The 19,283-nt window shown below is 45.0% G+C and overlaps 5 protein-coding genes across 8 annotated transcripts in view; 3 read left to right on the forward strand and 2 right to left on the reverse strand.

Moving 5' to 3' along the window:
• The window catches only part of LOC6612554, a 35,568-nt gene extending 33,003 nt beyond the window's left edge, over positions 1 to 2,565 (reverse strand). For all 4 annotated transcript variants that reach the window (XM_032726777.1, XM_032726778.1, XM_032726780.1 and 1 more), the window contains exon 1: positions 65 to 2,565. The gene's annotated coding sequence lies outside the window, so the exon portion shown is untranslated. The remainder of the gene's footprint in view (positions 1 to 64) is intronic.
• Positions 2,566 to 2,646: 81 nt separating this feature from the next.
• Positions 2,647 to 6,811, reverse strand: LOC6612552 (N-acetylneuraminate 9-O-acetyltransferase). Its single transcript, XM_002037024.2, has 3 exons — positions 6,280 to 6,811; positions 5,794 to 5,890; positions 2,647 to 5,713 (listed from the first exon to the last, which is right to left on the reverse strand). The coding sequence occupies exons 1-3, from the start codon at positions 6,545 to 6,547 to the stop codon at positions 3,490 to 3,492; spliced, it is 2,589 nt and encodes an 862-aa protein (XP_002037060.1). The 5' UTR covers positions 6,548 to 6,811; the 3' UTR covers positions 2,647 to 3,489.
• Positions 6,812 to 7,229: 418 nt separating this feature from the next.
• Positions 7,230 to 10,574, forward strand: LOC6621339. The gene is made up of 3 exons (XM_032726781.1): positions 7,230 to 7,515; positions 7,569 to 9,731; positions 9,791 to 10,574. Exons 1-3 carry the CDS (start codon positions 7,398 to 7,400, stop codon positions 10,273 to 10,275), a joined length of 2,766 nt encoding a protein of 921 aa, XP_032582672.1. The 5' UTR covers positions 7,230 to 7,397; the 3' UTR covers positions 10,276 to 10,574.
• Positions 10,575 to 11,297: 723 nt separating this feature from the next.
• On the forward strand, positions 11,298 to 14,488 carry LOC6621766. The gene is made up of 3 exons (XM_032726782.1): positions 11,298 to 11,523; positions 11,577 to 13,733; positions 13,793 to 14,488. The coding sequence occupies exons 1-3, from the start codon at positions 11,406 to 11,408 to the stop codon at positions 14,275 to 14,277; spliced, it is 2,760 nt and encodes a 919-aa protein (XP_032582673.1). The 5' UTR covers positions 11,298 to 11,405; the 3' UTR covers positions 14,278 to 14,488.
• A 1,063-nt stretch (positions 14,489 to 15,551) lies between these two features.
• Positions 15,552 to 18,880, forward strand: LOC6612551. Its single transcript, XM_002037023.2, has 3 exons — positions 15,552 to 15,889; positions 15,943 to 18,126; positions 18,186 to 18,880. The coding sequence occupies exons 1-3, from the start codon at positions 15,772 to 15,774 to the stop codon at positions 18,668 to 18,670; spliced, it is 2,787 nt and encodes a 928-aa protein (XP_002037059.2). The 5' UTR covers positions 15,552 to 15,771; the 3' UTR covers positions 18,671 to 18,880.
• The last annotated feature ends 403 nt before the right edge of the window (positions 18,881 to 19,283 follow it).

Raw genomic sequence — 19,283 nt, forward strand, 5'->3', positions numbered from 1 at the left:
GCAGTGCCAACAACTTAATGACAACGAAATTTAATTTGAGTCCACTGGTCCCAAGGCTTCTCACCTGCGACTTGGCGTTGTCCTTATGTGATCACATATCCTGGGCGGCTCTGGACACTCATGATGAATATATTTGTCTTGAAATGAGCGCTCAGGTTGCAAAGCATCGATGGGACTACATCGGTTTGATGTAGCGAAATGCGACCGCGATTTGAATGTTCTCAATTTCGGAAATACAGTTTATATCATAAGTTCGGGTTTGAGTTCGATATGGTTCAATATGGTTCAAGTTGGGCTCTCTATGAGGTGTCTTGAAACCGGTTTTAAAAACGGTGGCTTGTAATATTGTTTTTTTTTTTCAATTCAGTTCTTTACTCCGATAATTCGGAAGTGCGCTTTGTTTTCTTTCGCAATCGAAGGAGCTCGATCAAATATCGGGTTATAAGCTTGATCTGATATCGATCGCTATAGTAACGATCAAGTATGGGATGCATTTTTAAGCTCTTCTTGTATGTTCATTGATATCTATGTTCTTAATGTTCTTAATAATATTCAGCGTACTTTCAATAGCTTTTCTCAATGGGTTTGTTAAGACTATTCGGTTATATTTGATTATGGTGTATTAAGAAACAGATCGTACAGAACTATAAACTTGTGTTCACTTAGACTTGTCTATAATCTTTATATTATTGAGTAGTTCGATATAGGTTTTCTAGTCTCAATTAAGTTGATTGCACTCTTGGATTTATGCTTAATCATTGATATATTTAAGTGTTGGCGAATACGATTGCATTAAGTTTGAATATTTTTGTATATATTACAATCGTTCTTGATCTTTTGACACTCTTGATCGTAAAGATTAAGATTATTAAGGGATTATTAAGATTATTAAGGGATTAAGGGATTATATATGCGATTCACACTAAATATGTGATTAATTATAGTGATTATATATATTTGATATTTGCTACTTGATGCTTAGTTAAATTCAGATGATGGTAAACGCAAATTCAGATGTGTTTTTGATTTCAGAATCCTCTCAATGCCTTGATTTCCTTCCTTCAGTTGTTTAACACTGAATGTAAATTTGATAACGATTTACAAGATTTCCTTTCAATTCGGATGGTATTCACTTTGCATTTTCGAAAGTACATATGTTTTAACTGATATGTTAACTGCAGCAACAGGAAAAAACAAGACAAAAATATAAAACTCAATAATTTCGATTGAATGGAGGCACTTGGAATACACTCGGCATTAGGCACTGAAAACGCTTCCTTGGCACTTCAAACACGGCAAAAAAAAAAATGGAAAACGGTTTAGAAACCAGAGCAGTGTATATGCACTTTACACTGGCGTCTCTTCTGTTGGGCGCCAATTTGATATTTTGAATATTTTGAATTTTTGAGGCAACTGCCGAAGGAGAACAAATTTTTTGGCGCCCAACTGATTTTTTGGCGCCCAATCGACTGGGAGGCGGTGGGGCTGCTGTGGCTCTAAATGCTCCTGTCGGAATGCCAACGAACCGTTTCCAAACACTTTCGGCCGATGACTGGGAGCCGCCGCTGCTGAGCGGATGGATTTAAATCATTTTGCCTCGGCCCGGCGAGCTGTGCATCGGAAAAGCCGAGTCCGGGCGGCTCGGAAAAGCTTGGCAGCTCCCACTCAAAAGCCTTTCTTTGCGGCTCACTGACCTGGTTCGCGGCCAAGAAAAGCGGCGACTTCCATGGATCCGGATGTGGGGGTGGAAAAGCGGTGGAAAAGCCACTTGTTGACGCCAACCGTGAGCTTTACAGCCAGCAATCGCAGACCAAAGCTGATCGCCGGATGAGCTTTTCACTAATTTAAATTTTTATAGCTCAATTTTGAATTCCACGTTTTTAGCATTTTTTGATTTGTTCTTCTTGAGCTGCTACTATTAAATTACCATGTACAGAAGGCACACAGAAGGACTCTTTAATTAGACTTAAACAATAAATTAATTAGAAATTTTCCCCAAGCAATACAATAATTTATATGCATAAAAAGAATTGACTGATTGTAGAGCCTATTTCGTGCGATTCGCCTGCCTTAAAGCCTTAAAACCGAAACATTTCCCAATTAAGAGGGGACAAACTTCTGTTTGTGATGCGAATTAAGTTCTTCATTAACCGAGAGTGTGTGTCTACTTATTTATGCAAATATGTACCTTTGCAGGCGCGTGGAGCTGTCGCAGTTTCACTCCCAACTGCCCCCCATCCACATCCGTGTGCTTACCCACATCCCCACATCCTGAGGGGCACAACTCTTTTTGCTTTCGCGAGGTGAATGAATGCTTTTTGTGAATGGAAAGCATGTTCTGCCACCACCCGCCGCCTTTACACACTGAGAAAAATGTCGGCATCCATCAGTCCCCGAAACACGTCCACCTTAATTCAAGACATCTTACCAGCAGCAGATAGTTCTCCACAGTGCAGTTTGGACTTAGTTGCAGCTTGTTTGCATGTCAATGAGCACAATTCCTGCAGCCTCCTCCACGTGCCCGCATTGGAGGATGCCCAGTTCAGTGGCCGCCAGTCCAGAGTTCAGAGTTGTAGCATATTTTCCGAAAAGTGTGATACATTTTCCGGCCAATGGCTTCCGACCGGCGGTGTATAGTGTGTCAAATAAGTGTATATCCATTGCTTTATTCTCTTGCTTTATACATACATTTGGTTTGCCGCTGCTTGTGTTTGAGTGTGAGTGTGTTTGGTTGAGTGAGTTGTTAAGTAATTTGTGCAAAATTAAATTAAGGCTAAGTTAACCCTAGGTTGTATACATCGGCGCAAATTACTCCAATATACACATACATATATCATATATGTGCCTACAGTGCGTTTCAGAACCATAAGAATATTGTGCAATTGCAGGTAAAGCCGTATTTTCTGTAATTCTGCTGATGTCTCATGAGAATAAAGAACGCCAGCTAGCGAATTAACTTATAAAACAAACATATGTAAACATATGTAAATAGTTTTTTTGGTGCTTTAATCTAAAAAATTAAATTGCATTAAGTAAGGTTTTACATCCCATTTCGAGAATTGACTACGATTTTCTTCTTATAGCTATGACACGCACTTTTTAAACTAGGGTGGTTCGATTGCTAAATGGGCAAAAATAAATATACTTTAACTGAAAGTTATTTGATCACGACTCGAATCGAATGAAAATATTGAGGTAACATTAACAAATTAAATTATTGTCTTGTTGGAATCTTAGCAAAAATGCCAGATCACGGGTTTCTTAGGGAAAACGAAAACAAATATTTGACCCAAGGTCTTAGAGTTAAGTATCTTTTAAGAAATAGCGAGATTGGCAAAAGGATTTTAAGGTTATAAGCTTAAATACAGAACCGTTCCACCCTGAAGTTAAGCAATTAAGTTCGCTCTATATTTGCCGAATAGGCTATGCTATCTATCGAATACTTTGGGTCAATACCTGGGCGGCAATTGGATTGCGAATCGCTCAGGATCAGAACATGCCATCCGATCGGGCGACGGGTATGAGCACGATGAGGAAGATCACGAAGTTTCGCATGACCAGACGCCAGTCGCTGGGCACCGCATACGGCAGCAGGATTTGGGTGAGGCGATGCACCTCGTGCGATGCGCACACAAAGATGAACGATGTGATGATCATGTTGAGCGTGGGGAAGCCGGGCAGCAGCACCAGAACTCCATGCCGATCGGCGGCCAGCCAAATATGGTACTGGCAGACGAACAGCTCCAGCGAGATGCGACCAAACCAGGCGAAGAACGCCGAGTATCGTGTACGTAGAATACCCGAGATGTTCCTGAGGACCACATAGCCCACAATCGGGATGAACAGTATATACGAATGGATCTCCTCACAGTTCTGAACGTTGCGGCAAAGGAACGAGAACGAAGTGTACACCCCGACGCCCAGCAGGGCCAGCAATGTCACTGATATGGATGTTCTTCGCGAGAACAAATTCCCATGGTTGTTGTCATCGAACACATTGTACTTTTGGGCAATGTGAAAGCAGGCGGCATATATCATGCCAAAGGCCACCGTATACCGGTCCAGTTTCCACTGATGCCACCACTCGTGGAGGTCGTCGTCAGTGGTCACAAACAGCGCCTTCCACGGTCGCGTTACGAAGATCCGTTCGAAGAATACCTCCGACATGAAGAGCACCGTGATGCCGCCCAGGCAACCAATGCACTTGCACACCAAATACAGATAGTGCAGCGGATTGGCGTCCACCGATGCGGACGAAAGTCGTGGCGGCAGTGCGAGCACAAAGTATACGATGCACAGCCAAAAGGATAGAAGTGGCACAAAATAGTAGAACTGATACGGCCGGTTCATGCAGAAGCACAGCAGTACACTGAGAAAGTTTGCCCGGAACATGGCCTGGAAAAAGCGTACGAATAGGGAGCCACTGCCACCCGTCTGCCACATGTGCGTGAAGTGCGTGTATCCGGTAAGGAAAAAGTAACCTGAGATCAACAGCTTAATGTGCATGTGAATGGGCAGCACTCGCTGTGCTCCGGTCATGTAATATATAAGCACCACCAGCAGTATCCAGCCACGCAGCTCATCCGTTTGATCGCGATTAAGCACCTTAGTGAACCGTGAATCTTCCGTAAAAAAGAGTCCGAGTGCGAAGACATAGCCCACTGGTATCCAGAAGCTAAACTCGGAATAGTATTTGTTCTCCTTCATAAAGAAGTTTGTGCGATCGCAGAGGTAGAAATAGGCCAAAATAAGGCCCAGCAGTGATAGCGCCACCATGGGAGTGCCATAGTCAGTTATCAGAGCGGATAAGGCATTGCTCGGTGATCCTCCAACTGCTCTTTCCCCGTCGTGAGATTGCTGCTGCTGCAAGGGCACATACAAAGTCTGGCCACGCAGGTGAAGCAACCATCTGCGCAGACACATGCCACACACAAGCGTCATGCAGACGCCAAACAAGGCGTATGCCACTATTTGCAGCGTGGTGTACGGCTCAGAACTGCTGCAGCAGGTGCCATCATTGTAGTTCATGTAGTCATTGCAGTACATGTTCCACAGTAGCTGAACCTCCAGTCGCTGGCCATGGGCGCACAGCTGATGACCATCGATGGCGTTGTCCAGCAAACCATTGGCTATGTGCCAGGCGGATTCCCAAACACTTGCCTCCGTGTAGCGAAAAACCCCTCTGGCCACATGGTTTAACCGATCGATTTGCTCGTTCTGGAGCAGCTTCCAGTGCGGGGGCAATTTGTCCTCGTCCACGCGGTCTGCTAGCTTCCAGAGGACCCGCGAAGTTTGCGCCACCAGGCGATGAAACGGAGCCACCAGCAATGTGAGATTGGCGGCATATTGCCGCAGCACATCGTCTGTGGTGTTGCCGGCGAGCAAGCCGGCATAGGTGAAACCCACAACGTACACGGAGGACAGCTGCTTCTCGGCCTCCAGACGGTACAGTTGCTCCACAAGCGACGGACTCACCTCCTCCGCTCGAATGTATTGGGCCAGCATATGCAGTTTCTTGTCCTCGAAACGGGCTGAGCCATCAGTCACCGAGGCGTTATTGTCCTCCTCGTCGGCCATCTCATCCGCGGCCAATGGCTGGCGCAGTTGCTCCACAAATCGTTCGTAGAGCAGCCGGATACTCTCGTCTCCAATGAACACAAAGTTGTTCTTGTTGTCGAAGAAGGCGAGGTAACGCAAACAGCGCCTTGTGTCACTGTAAATAATGAGAATTTCGGTTTGGGTGACTCATTAATTGGGGGGTTATCTTGTCGGGAATGTGCTTTGATTACTCACGTGAGGGAGTACTTGTGCACCATGCATCCGTACGGCTGCCACTCGTTGTCTCCCTTAAATCGGCCCTTGGACAGCAGCCACTGGCAGGAGTCACTACCTGCGGGAGAACGAAACAAAACAAATCAATATCCATAATAAGGTTACAATGTCAGCCAATATCCCAAATATGAACCATACATGGCGTTAATATTAATCCAACCAACTGCAGAATTTGGACACTAATATTAAAATTCGACATGATTATCTATATTTACATAAACGTTTGAGATTACCACTTTGTAAAAACCTTTTTCACTATTCAAAATGTCCCCATATGGTCAAACCATGGTAATTGACAAGACTGTAAACTATTAAGCAAGACCATGAGAAGAATATGTGCCCATTGGTTTGCAACTGTGATCTTAAAATGGGTACGATTCCGTATCCACATCCATTATAAATTTCATAGTACTTAGATCTTTAAGGAGCTTGTAACCTTGGACCCACCGTAATTCCAGTTGAGCAGGCCGTGATAGACGATGAAGCCGAGGACCAGAAGCAAAGCCACCTTCTTGGCATTGGTGGCGTTTAGTTGTTCCATAAATATATCAGCTCTGGTGGGCATACGCTGTCCGCCGGCGGCGCCTCCAATGCAGATTCCGCCTAGTTCGGGACTAGGGGCTCCATTCACTGGCGCTCCGGGGGCTTCGGTTGTAGCTGCTCCAACGCCTCCTATGCTTCCACCATTTCCACCGCGCAGTTCGCGTAGCTCCATAATTTATAAGCTGTCTGCCGCCTTCTCCTCCTCATCCACCACCACCACACGGTCTGCGACGGAAAGTCTAGCCGATAATATAGATAATTTGGCCTATTGCATGGGCATGGTTTAACCCAGTTCCGCTTGTTCCTTGGGCACCGAACGACTACTCCTTTCGTCAGCTTTTTTGCTTTTGCTTTGCTTTTATTTTACTTTACTTTAGCTTTGGCTTCGCCGGCCGATAGACAATAGCGTCTATCGCCCGCCACCCACACGACAAAACTATCGATACCGAACAGCTGATGTGTCTGCATTGTGGGCGAACGGGAAAGATCGTCAATAATATCAATTATCAATTATCGAAAAATACACTACTATACTTTATAGCAAATCTCAATTTATTTTTTTACCTTTTAAACTTAAGCATTTGCTTCGCCGGGCGATAGGCAGTCGCGTCTATTGCACGCCACCACCAAAACAAGACTATCGATAGCGAACAGATGATCTCTCGTCATTCGTGACGAACGGGAAGATCGCTAATAATATTAATTAATAATTATCGAACAATACATTACAATACTTTCTAAATATCTTCATTAATTTTTCGCTTAAGCTTAAATGCATATCATAGGAAAATAATTATAAATAAAGTCAAATAAATAAATATAAATCTACATCAAAGAGTCTAATACAAAGCGAAATTTTTGTTTTCGGGATATCTTCAGTTTCAAAAAATATTCTTCGCACGCAAGATAATCGGTACGCAACGGCAAACTATCGATTTTGGATAGTTATCTGACGAGAAGACGCACATAAAATTGAATTCGTTCGGAAGAGTTTTGGCAAAACGCGAAATTTCGGCAGCACGATGATAACTGCTAAGAAGCACCCGCTGGACAATTGTCAGTTGTTTGTCCAGCTGAAGAAGTTATTCCATGATTACAACGAGGAGGCCCAGTGTCTGAAAGACATGATTTACTGGAGTGGTAAGTGAAGTGCCAGAGGTTAGTGCTCAAATATGAACATTTTTGGTTCTCAGGAAACGATGAGCACATTGCAAAGATCTGCGACCAAGTGACGGACCTACTGGTGGAGCACGATCTGATCATACAGCCGCCAGAAACCATGGATCCTTGTGCTATGAATCACCTGCGTGGACTACTGGTGTACCTGGTGCTAAACACCGCGCACGACGATTTCTTGTGCGAATCCCAGTGGAGCGCCAATGTCATCCATTTGTGCAACCAGCTGCCGCCTATCCCACTGTTTTTGACCATCGCGATAGCTATTCAATGCTGTCTCAAGGAGCCGCTGGAGGAATTCCTTGCTTGTGGACCCCGCTGGCTGACCATTCAGTATTTTGAATCATTCAATGAGTCTCTGTCGCATATTAATCCGGATTGCTTGGAAACACTACCGCTGCTCTCTGCCGCCCTAAGAGCAGCCGGTCGCGCAATTGTCAACTACATTTTGCCCGCAGAAAATAAGCGACTGCTGCGGCAGATAGCCTGCATGGAACATCGTCACATCTTGGATTCTAAACAGCGCCTCCTTACGCTGCCGCGTCCATCCACTCGTAAGATTTACCTGGCCGAGGCTATGAAGCACCTCATAGAAGTCCTTTTGTATACCCTCAATGATCCACTAAAGCGGGAGAAACCTAAGTGCTTCGCCGTCTACAGCCAAATAACCGTGGACATCAGTGACAGCAACTCAAGTGATCCCATGCCTGATCTGCGGCACTTCGCCCAAATTCAGCTTGACGTTCTGCAGCGCATCTTTGAGCTCGTTAGCGTAGACACGTTCATGTACTGGCATGAAATTAAATCGAAAAGTGTTCTGTATAGCTGCCAGGAGCTAATCTGTAGGCAGACGGCAGAATTGCTTAAAGTACTCCAATCGGATGAGGTGCTCGGGCAGCATCCGGTTTGCAAGCAGATGCAGAGTTTTGCGGATGCAGCAAAAACTTTGGAGCAGCGCGTTGCCGAGATGAGAATCGGTGAACTCTTAGCCTTTCTTGATTCAGGTATTGCCACCCATAAGGAGTTGTTTGCCGGATTGGACAATCTCTTTAGCCGCTTTATAGCCTTTGGCAACGATGAGTGCCTGGAAACGATGGCAAATCATTTAAATATGCTCACCAAGAAACATGCCCAGATAATACTCGGTTTCCTGGGTCAGGTGGTGGAGTCCAAAATGGAGGTCGAGGACGAGGGCATATCCATTACGGAAGTAAATCAGGAGGACGACGAGGACGAGACCTCGTCCAACGATGAGTACGAAGAGCTGATAAGCCTAGTACTGCGCCCCTTATTTATGCAATTAAGTGTCAAGGACAAGATGGAAGTACTGCTATTGCGCGATGAGCAAAACGTTACCCAAGGATTTAATTTCAAGGCTCCCGATCATCGGGAGCGTCGCATACGCTTCTTTAACCAATTGGATTATAGAAATCACTTCCCGATATCCGAATTTCTGGTACTGTGCTTTGAGAACGCAAAACAGACCTGGATTGATTTCTCCCACTTGGGCGTGACGCATACCCGCTTCTCGCAGCTATTCTGGCACATAGCTCAGTATTGTCCCAAGCATACTGCTTTTCATATTTCCGCCTGTGCCGATAACATCTTGGTGAACGAGCAACTTCTTCAAAAGCCGTATGCCTTGAGGTTTACACTCTACCTATATGGCCACCGACAGATCCTCAACGGTCTCCACACGTCAGCGCGACAACTGTGCGTTAGTTTGAAAGACGGACCGTGTCCCTACGGAGAGGATGAGCTTAGGCAGGCGCAAAATAGGTTCCTACAGGCGTGTGCCAACGGTTTGGCCAAGTTTATAGAGTCAATGAACATGCCCAGCTTGCAGGTAATCTTGAAACTGCTCCAGCAGATTTGTCTGGGTGAAAGCAATCTGATCACCCGAGGTACTTCAGAATTAAATGCACTCGAAAAGGAGCACCCGAAATTGGAGAACGGAGACGATGCACCAGCTGTCAAGGTGGCCAAGCACTACACATATCTGCATGCCAGTTTGCCAGAGTGGCGTTTGAAACACTGGAAGCTGATCTCCAATGTTATGAAAACCATTGATGCCCTACGCTGGGACTTGGCCACCTTTGAACAGGTCCGAGTGGACAATTTAGAACTGGCGTTGTGGTATTGGCAGGATGGTCTGTCCCATCTGACATTCCTAGGCACTGGTGCGTTCTTATAAATGTAAGTCCAAGACGAAAGCCTATTAATTGTTGCTCTTTCACAGAATTCCGTCAGAGGATCTTGAATCAAGTGAGCAAATTGAAGCACAAGGACTTTTGGATCATCTACCTTGAAGAAGACGCCTTAAAGGACACGCGCTCCTTTCTCAAATTACTGACTCAGTCCAGTGCACCGGAGGCTAATGAACTCTTCACCAAGGTCCTTGAAAGCAGCAACGATTGTGCTGTTATGAGCGATCTAAGCGATGCGGTGGTCAAGGTGAACAGCGAGTCCGCTTTCCTGGCCTTTAGATTCCTATTTCGAGAATATTTGATCGCCTTCCGGAGCCACGCCAAACACAATAAGACCACCACGAAGCGCCAGCATTGGGATCATTTGGTGGCCGTTGTGGCCAAGGCTCCTTTCTCCATTCGCAACGAGATTATGGAGCTAGCTATTAAAGCCTTCGCTGTGCGATTCGACATCGATATCCAGGAGCAGCAGACGGCCAAGTGTTTGGTCGTTAAGGAGATGCCGGTAGAAAAGTAATATTCTTAAGCCAAATCGAATCGCCGCCGCTTGTCCAACACCTGAAAGAATTTTTAGGCAGGCAGATCTCTATTTGACCAAAAACATAACGCTAGGATTGAACATCAGAATAATTTGATATCAGATTATTTACAACTTTGTATGTCCTTCAAAAGGACGACTGTATGCACATAAGATATGTACTACTACCATGAAAAATTGTTTGTCTATTCAGCTGAAAATTATTGCAATTTTGCATGTTCTTCATATTGTTCGTATACTTATGTATTATATATAATATACAAAACGCTATGATTGAACATCAGAATAATTTGTGTGAGGAGTCTTAAAACTCCCCACAATTCTGGGTGCAGGGGAGCGGCCAAGCAACAGCGTGGACGGCTGGAATGCAAGAAGAGTTAAGGGCGGTCAGGTCGAACGGTAATTAATGGACCTTGGACCGCAGCAAAGCAGAGAGACCGTGAACTAACGATACCGCGCTGGCCCTTGGCCTCGAGCCGGCCAAAGGCACGGAGGTCAAACGGTAACGGTGCGGACTTTCGACCCGCTCAAGAGGACTCACCGTGAACTAACGGGAAAGTAGTTGGACATTGTACACGAGCGGGCAGTGCGCAAAATGGGGAATAACGGGATCCCCGCGGCCCATAAAGGGACGGCGCAAGTGCAGCTGGGGGCAGTCAGTCACACCACGCGATAAGCCATACGTGCGCGAGGATAGTCGCAATATTTATAATATCAATTATTTATTATCGAATAATACATTACAATAATAATACCAATTAATTATATCGAATAATACATTATAAAATGTACTTTTAAATATTTTATAAAATATCTTCATTTATATTTCAGCTGAGCATACATATCATATGAAAATGTTTATAAATAAAGTTAAAGTTAAATCATAGCATGCAGTGACAAGTCATTTTACTATCTACATCAGAGAGTCTATTACAAAGCGAAATATTTGTTGTTGGGACATATTCATTTTCAAAAAATATTCTTCGCACGCAAGATAATCGGGACGCACCGGTAAACTATCGATTCTTGATAGTCATCTGACAGAATACGCACATAAAATTGAATTCGTTCGGAAGAGTTTTGGCAAAACGCGAAATTTCGGCAGCACGATGATAACTGCTAAGAAGCACCCGCTGGACAATTGCCAGTTGTTTGTCCAGCTGAAGAAGTTATTCCATGGCAACAACGAGGAGGCCAAGTGTTTGAAAGACATAATTTACTGGAGTGGTAAGTGAAGTGCCTAAGGTTAGTGCCCAAATATGAATATTATTTGTTCTCAGGAAACGATGAAGACATTACAAAGATCTGCGACCAAGTGACGGACCTACTGGTGGAGCACGATCTGATCATACAGCCGCCAGAAACCATGGATCCTTGTGCTATGAATCACCTGCGTGGACTACTGGTGTACCTGGTGCTAAACACCGCGCACGACGATTTCTTGTGCGAATCCCAGTGGAGCGCCAATGTCATCCATTTGTGCAACCAGATGCCGCCTATCCCTCTGATCTTGACCATCGCGATAGCTATTAAATGCGGTCTCAAGGAGCCGCTGGAGGAATTCCTTGCTTGTGGACCCCGCCGGCTGACCATTCAGTATTTTGAGTCAATCAATGAGGCTCTGTCGCATATTAATTGTTTGGAAACACTACCGCTGATCTCTGCCGTCCTCAGAGCAGCCGGTCGCGCAATTGTCAACTACATTTTGCCCGCAGAAAATAAGCGACTGCTGCGGCAGATAGCCTGCATGGAATATCGTCACATCTTGGATTCTAAACAGCGCCTCCTTACGCTGCCGCGTCCATCCACTCGTAAGATTTACCTGGCCGAGGCTATGAAGCACCTCATAGAAGTCCTTTTGTATACCCTCAACGATCCACTAAAGCGGGAGAAACCTAAGTGCTTCGCCGTCTACAGCCAAATAACCGTGGACATCAGTGACAGCAACTCAAGTGATCCCATGCCTGATCTGCGGCACTTCGCCCGAATTCAGCTTGACGTTCTGCAGCGTATCTTTCCGCTCGTTAGCGTAGACACGTTCATGTACTGGCATGAAATGAAATCGAAAAGTGTTCTGTATAGCTGCCAGGATCTAATCTGTAGGCAGACGGCAGAATTGCTTAAAGTACTCCAATCGGATGAGGTGCTGGGGCAGCATCCGGTTTGCAAGCAGATGCAGAGCTATGCGGATGCAGCAAAAACTTTGGAGCAGCGCGTTGCCGAGATGAGAATCGGCGAACTCTTAGTCTTTCTCGATTCCCGTATGGCCACCAATGAGGAGTTGCTGGCCGGATTGGACAATCTCTTTAGCCGCTGTATAGCCTTTGGCAACGACGAGTGCCTGGAAACGATGGCAAATCATTTAAATATGCTCACCAAGAATCATGCCCAGATAATACTCAGTTTCCTGGGTCAGGTGGTGGAGTCCAAAATGGAGGTCGAGGACGAGGGCAAATCCATTACGGAAGTAAATCAGGCGGACGACGAGGACGAGACCTCGTCCAACGATGAGTTCGAAGAGCTGATAAGCCTAGTACTGCGCCCCTTATTTATGCAATTAAGTGTCAAGGACAAGATGGAAGTACTGCTATTGCGCGATGAGCAAAACGTTACCCAAGGATTTAATTTCAAGGCTCCCGATCATCGGGAGCGTCGCATACGCTTCTTTAACCAATTGGATAATAGCAATCGCTTCCCGATATCCGAATTTCTGGTACTGTGCTTTGAGAACGCAAAACAGACCTGGATTGATTTCTCCCACTTGGGCGTGACGCATACCCGCTTCTCGCAGCTATTCTGGAACATAGCTCAGTATTGTCCCAAGCATACTGCTTTTCATATTTCCGCCTGTGCCGATAACATCTTGGTGAACGAGCAACTTCTTCAAAAGCCGTATGCCTTGAGGTTTACACTCTACCTATATGGCCACCGACAGATCCTCAACGGTCTCCACACGTCAGCGCGACAACTGTGCGTTAGTTTGAAAGACGGACCGTGTCCCTACGGAGAGGATGAGCTTAGGCAGGCGCAAAATAGGTTCCTACAGGCGTGTGCCAACGGTTTGGCCAAGTTTATAGAGTCAATGAACATGCCCAGCTTGCAGGTAATCTTGAAACTGCTCCAGCAGATTTGTCTGGGTGAAAGCAATCTGATCACCCGAGGTACTTCAGAATTAAATGCACTCGAAAAGGAGCACCCGAAATTGGAGAACGGAGACGATGCACCAGCTGTCAAGGTGGCCAAGCACTACACATATCTACATGGCAGTTTGCCAGAGTGGCGTTTGAAACACTGGAAGCTGATCTCCAATGTTATGAAAACCATTGATGCCCTTCGCTGGGACTTGGCCACCTTTGAACAGGTCCGCGTGGATAATTTAGAACTGGCGTTGTGGTATTGGCAGGATGGTCTGTCCCATCTGACATTCCTAGGCACTGGTGCGTTCTTATAAATGTAAGTCCAAGACGAAAGCCTATTAATAATTGCTCTTTCACAGAATTCCGTCAGAGGATCTTGAATCAAGTGAGCACATTGAAGCACGAGGACTTTTGGATCATCTACCTCGAAGAAAACGCCTTAAAGGACACGCGCTCCTTTCTCAAATTGCTGACTCAGTCCAGTGGACCGGAGGCTAATGAACTCTTCACCAAGGTCCTTGAAAGCAGCAACGATTGTGCTGTTATGAGCGATCTAAGCGATGCGGTGGTCAAGGTGAACAGCGAGTCCGCTTTCCTGGCCTTTAGATTCCTATTTCGAGAATATTTGATCGCCTTCCGAAGCCACGCCAAACACAAGAAGACCACCACGAAGCGCCAGCATTGGGATCATTTGGTGGCCGTTGTGGCCAAGGCTCCTTTCTCCATTCGCAACGAGATTATGGAGCTAGCTATTAAAGCCTTCGCTGTGCGATTCGACATCGATATCCAGGAGCAGCAGACGGCCAAGTGTTTGGTCGTTAAGGAGATGCCGGTAGAAAAGTAATATTCTTAAGCCAAATCGAATCGCCGCCGCTTGTCCAACACCTGAAAGAATTTTTAGGCAGGCAGATCTCTATTTGACCAAAAACATATATAATATTCATAACGCTAGGATTGAACATCAGAATAATTTGATATCAGATTATTTACAACTTTGTATGTCCTTCAAAAGGACGACTGTATGCACATAAGATATGTACTACTACCATGAAAAATTGTTTGTCTATTCAGCTGAAAATTGAAGTGATTGAACATCATAATAATTTGTGTGAGGAGTCTTAAAACTCCCCACAATTCTGGGTGCAGGGGAGCGGCCAAGCAACAGCGTGGACGGCTGGAATGCAAGAAGAGTTAAGGGCGGTCAGGTCGAACGGTAATTAATGGACCTTGGACCGCAGCAAAGCAGAGAGACCGTGAACTAACGATACCGCGCTGGCCCTTGGCCTCGAGCCGGCCAAAGGCACGGAGGTCAAACGGTAACGGTGCGGACTTTCGACCCACTCAAGAGGACTCACCGTGAACTAACGGGAAAGTAGTTGGACATTGTACACGAGCGGGCAGTGCGCAAAATGGGGAATAACGGGATCCCCGCGGCCCATAAAGGGACGGCGCAAGTGCAGCTGGGGGCAGTCAGTCACACCACGCGATAAGCCATACGTGCGCGAGGATAGTCGAGGAGAGTACGGGCGCGAGTCGCGCGGTCAGGACGCGGCCGCGCAGTCGGAACGGTGTCTGAAGACGGGGGAGTAGGCTGGAACGTCCGAAGAGAGACAGTGCGTTAGAACGCGTGGAGAAGTCAGTGAAGGGCATTGTGAAGTGTCGGGCAGGGAGAAGCGCGCATGTCCTTTAGGCCGTATTTACATAAAATATGTAATACTACCATCAAATTTTATGTCTATTGAATAAGTAATTTTGCATGTTCCTATAATTATTCGTATTTTTATGTATTATTTCGTTAGTACTAAGGGACACATCTATCTGTCGATTTAAAACTCAAGTGGCGCATGCGAATCGCAATATTTTAAATACTTTTGCTAAATAGGACCTCTGTTTAAAAAACTTCAGTTGACTTTGCAGAAATCGCAATATTTATAATATCGATTATTTATTATCGAATAATAGATTACAATAATAATACCAATTAATTATTAATTATCGAATAATACACTATAAAATGTACTTTTAAATATTTTATAAAATATCTTCATTTATATTTCAGCTGAGCATACATATCATATGAACATGTTTATAAATAAAGTTAAAGTTAAATCATAGCATGCAGTGACAAGTCATTTTACTATCTACATCAGAGAGCCTATTACAAAACGAAATTTTCTGTTGTTGGGACATATTCATTTTCAAAAAATTTTCTTCGCACGCAAGATAATCGGTACGCACCGGTAAACTATCGATTCTTGATAGTCATCTGACAGAATACGCACATAAAATTGAATTCGTTCGGAAGAGTTTTGGCAAAACGCGAAATTTCGGCAGCACGATGATAACTGCCAAGAAGCACCCGCTGGACAATTGCCAGTTGTTTGTCCAGCTGAAGAAGTTATTCCATGGCAACAACGAGGAGGCCAAGTGTTTGAAAGACATAATTTACTGGAGTGGTAAGTGAAGTGCCTAAGGTTAGTGCCCAAATATGAATATTATTTGTTCTCAGGAAACGATGAAGACATTACAAAGATATGCGACCAAGTGACGAACCTACTGGTGGAGCACGATCTGATCTTACAGCCGCCAGAAACCTTTAATTTTTTTACCATACCAAATGGTCTTCGTGCTAAGAATCACCTGAGTGGACTACTGGTGTACCTGGTGCTAAACACCGCACACGACGATTTCTTGTGCGAATCCCAGTGGAGTGCCAATGTCATCCATTTGTGCAACCAGCTGCCACCTTTCCCACTGTTCTTGACCATCGCGATAGCCATTAAATGCTGTCTCAAGGAGCCGCTGGAGGAATTCCTAGCTTGTGGACCCCGCTGGCTGACCATTCAGTATTTTGAATCATTCAATGAGGCTCTGTCGCATATTATACCGGATTGCTTGGAAACACTACCGCTGCTCTCTGCCGCCCTAAGAGCAGCCGGTCGCGCAATTGTCAACTACAATTTGCCCGCAGAAAATAAGCGACTGCTGCGGCAGATAGCCTGCATGGAACATCGTCACATCTTGGATTCTAAACAGCGCCTCCTTACGCTGCCGCGTCCATCCACTCGTAAGATTTACCTGGCCGAGGCTATGAAGCACCTCATAGAAGTCCTTTTGTATACCCTCAATGATCCACTAAAGCGGGAGAAACCAAAGTGCTTCGCCGTCTACAGCCAAATAACCGTGGACATCAGTGACAGCAACTCAAGTGATCCCATGCCTGATCTGCGGCACTTCGCCCAAATTCAGCTTGACGTTCTGCAGCGCATCTTTGAGCTCGTTAGCGTAGACACGTTCATGTACTGGCATGAAATGAAATCGAAACGCGTTCTGTATAGCTGCCAGGAGCTAATCTGTAGGCAGACGGCAGAATTGCTTAAAGTACTCCAATCGGATGAGGTGCTGGGGCAGCATCCGGTTTCCAAGCAGATGCAGAGTTTTGCGGATGAAGCGAAAACATTGGAGCAGCGCGTTGCCGAGATGAGAATCGGTGAACTCTTATGTTTTCTCGATACCGGTATGGCCACCCATAAGGAGTTGCTTGCCGGATTGGACAATCTCTTTAGCCGCTGTATAGCCTTTGGCAACGACGAGTGCCTGGAAACGATGGCAAATCATTTAAATATGCTCACCAAGAAACATGCCCAGATAATACTCGGTTTCCTGCGTCAGGTGGTGGAGTCCAAAATGGAGGTCGAGGACGAGGGCAAATCCATTACGGAAGTAAATCAGGCGGACGACGAGGACGAGACCTCGTCCAACGATGAGTACGAAGAGCTGATAAGCCTAGTACTGCGCCCCTTATTTATGCAATTAAGTGTCAAGGACAAGATGGAAGTACTGCTATTGCGCGATGAGCAAAACGTTACCCAAGGATTTAATTTCAAGGCTCCCGATCATCGGGAGCGTCGCATACGCTTCTTTAACCAATTGGATTATAGAAATCGCTTCCCGATATCCGAATTTCTTGCACTGTGCTTTGAGAACGCAAAACAGACCTGGATTGATTTCTCCCACTTGGGCGTGAGGCATACTCGCTTTTCACGGCTATTCTGGCACATAGCTCAATATTGTCCCAAGCATACTGCTTTTCATATTTCCGCCTGTGCCGATAACATCTTGGTGAACGAGCAACTACTTCAAAAGCGGCATGCCTTGCAGTTTACACTCTACCTATATGGCCACCGACAGATCCTCAACGGTCTCCACACGTCAGCGCGACAACTGTGCGTTAGTTTGAAAGACGGACCGTGTCCCTACGGAGAGGATGAGCTTAGGCAGGCGCAAAATAGGTTCCTACAGGCGTGTGCCAACGGTTTGGCCAAGTTTATAGAGTCAATGAACATGCCCAGCTTGCAGGTAATCTTGAAACTGCTCCAGCAGATTTGTCTGGGTGAAAGCAATCTAATCACCCGAGGTACTTCAGAATTAAATGCACTCGAAAAGGAGCACCCGAAATTGGAGAACGGAGACGATGCACCAGCTGTCAAGGTGGCCAAGCACTACACATATCTACATGGCAGTTTGCCAGAGTGGCGTTTGAAACACTGGAAGCTGATCTCCAATGTTATGAAAACCATTGATGCCCTTCGCTGGGACTTGGCCACCTTTGAACAGGTCCGCGTGGATAATTTAGAACTGGCGTTGTGGTATTGGCAGGATGGTCTGTCCCATCTGACATTCCTAGGCACTGGTGCGTTCTTATAAATGTAAGTCCAAGACGAAAGCCTATTAATTATTGCTCTTTCACAGAATTCCGTCAGAGGATCTTGAATCAAGTGAGCAAATTAAAGCACAAGGACTTTTGGATCATCTACCTTGAAGAAGACGCCTTAAACGACACGCGCTCCTTTCTCAAATTGCTGACTCAGTCCAGTGGACCGGAGGCTAATGAACTCTTCACCAAGGTCCTTGAAAGCAGCACCGATTGTGCTGTTATGAGCGATCTAAGCGATGCGGTGGTCAAGGTGAACAGCGAGTCCGCTTTCCTGGCCTTTAGATTCCTATTTCGAGAATATTTGATCGCCTTCCGGAGCCACGCCAAACACAATAAGACCACCACGAAGCGCCAGCATTGGGATCATTTGATGGCCGTTGTGGCCAAGGCTCCTTTCTCCATTCGCAACGAGATTATGGAGCTAGCTATTAAAGCCTTCGCTGTGCGATTCGACATCGATATCCAGGAGCAGCAGACGGCCAAGTGTTTGGTCGTTAAGGAGATGCCGGTAGAAAAGTAATATTCTTAAGCCAAATCGAATCGCCGCCGCTTGTCCAACACCTGAAAGAATTTTTAGGCAGGCAGATCTCTATTTGACCAAAAACATATATAATATTCATAACGCTAGGATTGAACATCAGAATAATTTGATATCAGATTATTTACAACTTTGTATGTCCTTCAAAAGGACGACTGTATGCACATAAGAAATGTACTACTACCATGAAAATTGTTTGTCTATTTAAAAATACTTTGGCAAGCAAGGAAAATTACTCAGCTGAAAATTATTGCAATTTTGCATTTTCTTCATATTATTCGTATAATTATGTATTGTATATATAATATACAAAACGCTATGATTGAACATCAGAATAATTTGATATCAGGTTATTTTATAACTTTGTGTGTCATTTAGACCGACTGTATTTACATAAAATATGTAATACTACCATCAAATTTTTTGTCTATTGAATAAATACTTTGGTAAGCTTAAAATTATTGTAATTTATCATTTTCCTATTATTATTCGTATTCTTATGTATTATTTCGACTGCTTTGCTTCCTGTTGCATTAGATCGTAGACGAAAATTTTTACTTAAAACTAAGAAAATTTATTTTAATACATGCATATA

Source organism: Drosophila sechellia, chromosome X, assembly GCF_004382195.2.
Source record: "Drosophila sechellia strain sech25 chromosome X, ASM438219v1, whole genome shotgun sequence".
Taxonomy (NCBI): domain Eukaryota; kingdom Metazoa; phylum Arthropoda; class Insecta; order Diptera; family Drosophilidae; genus Drosophila; species Drosophila sechellia.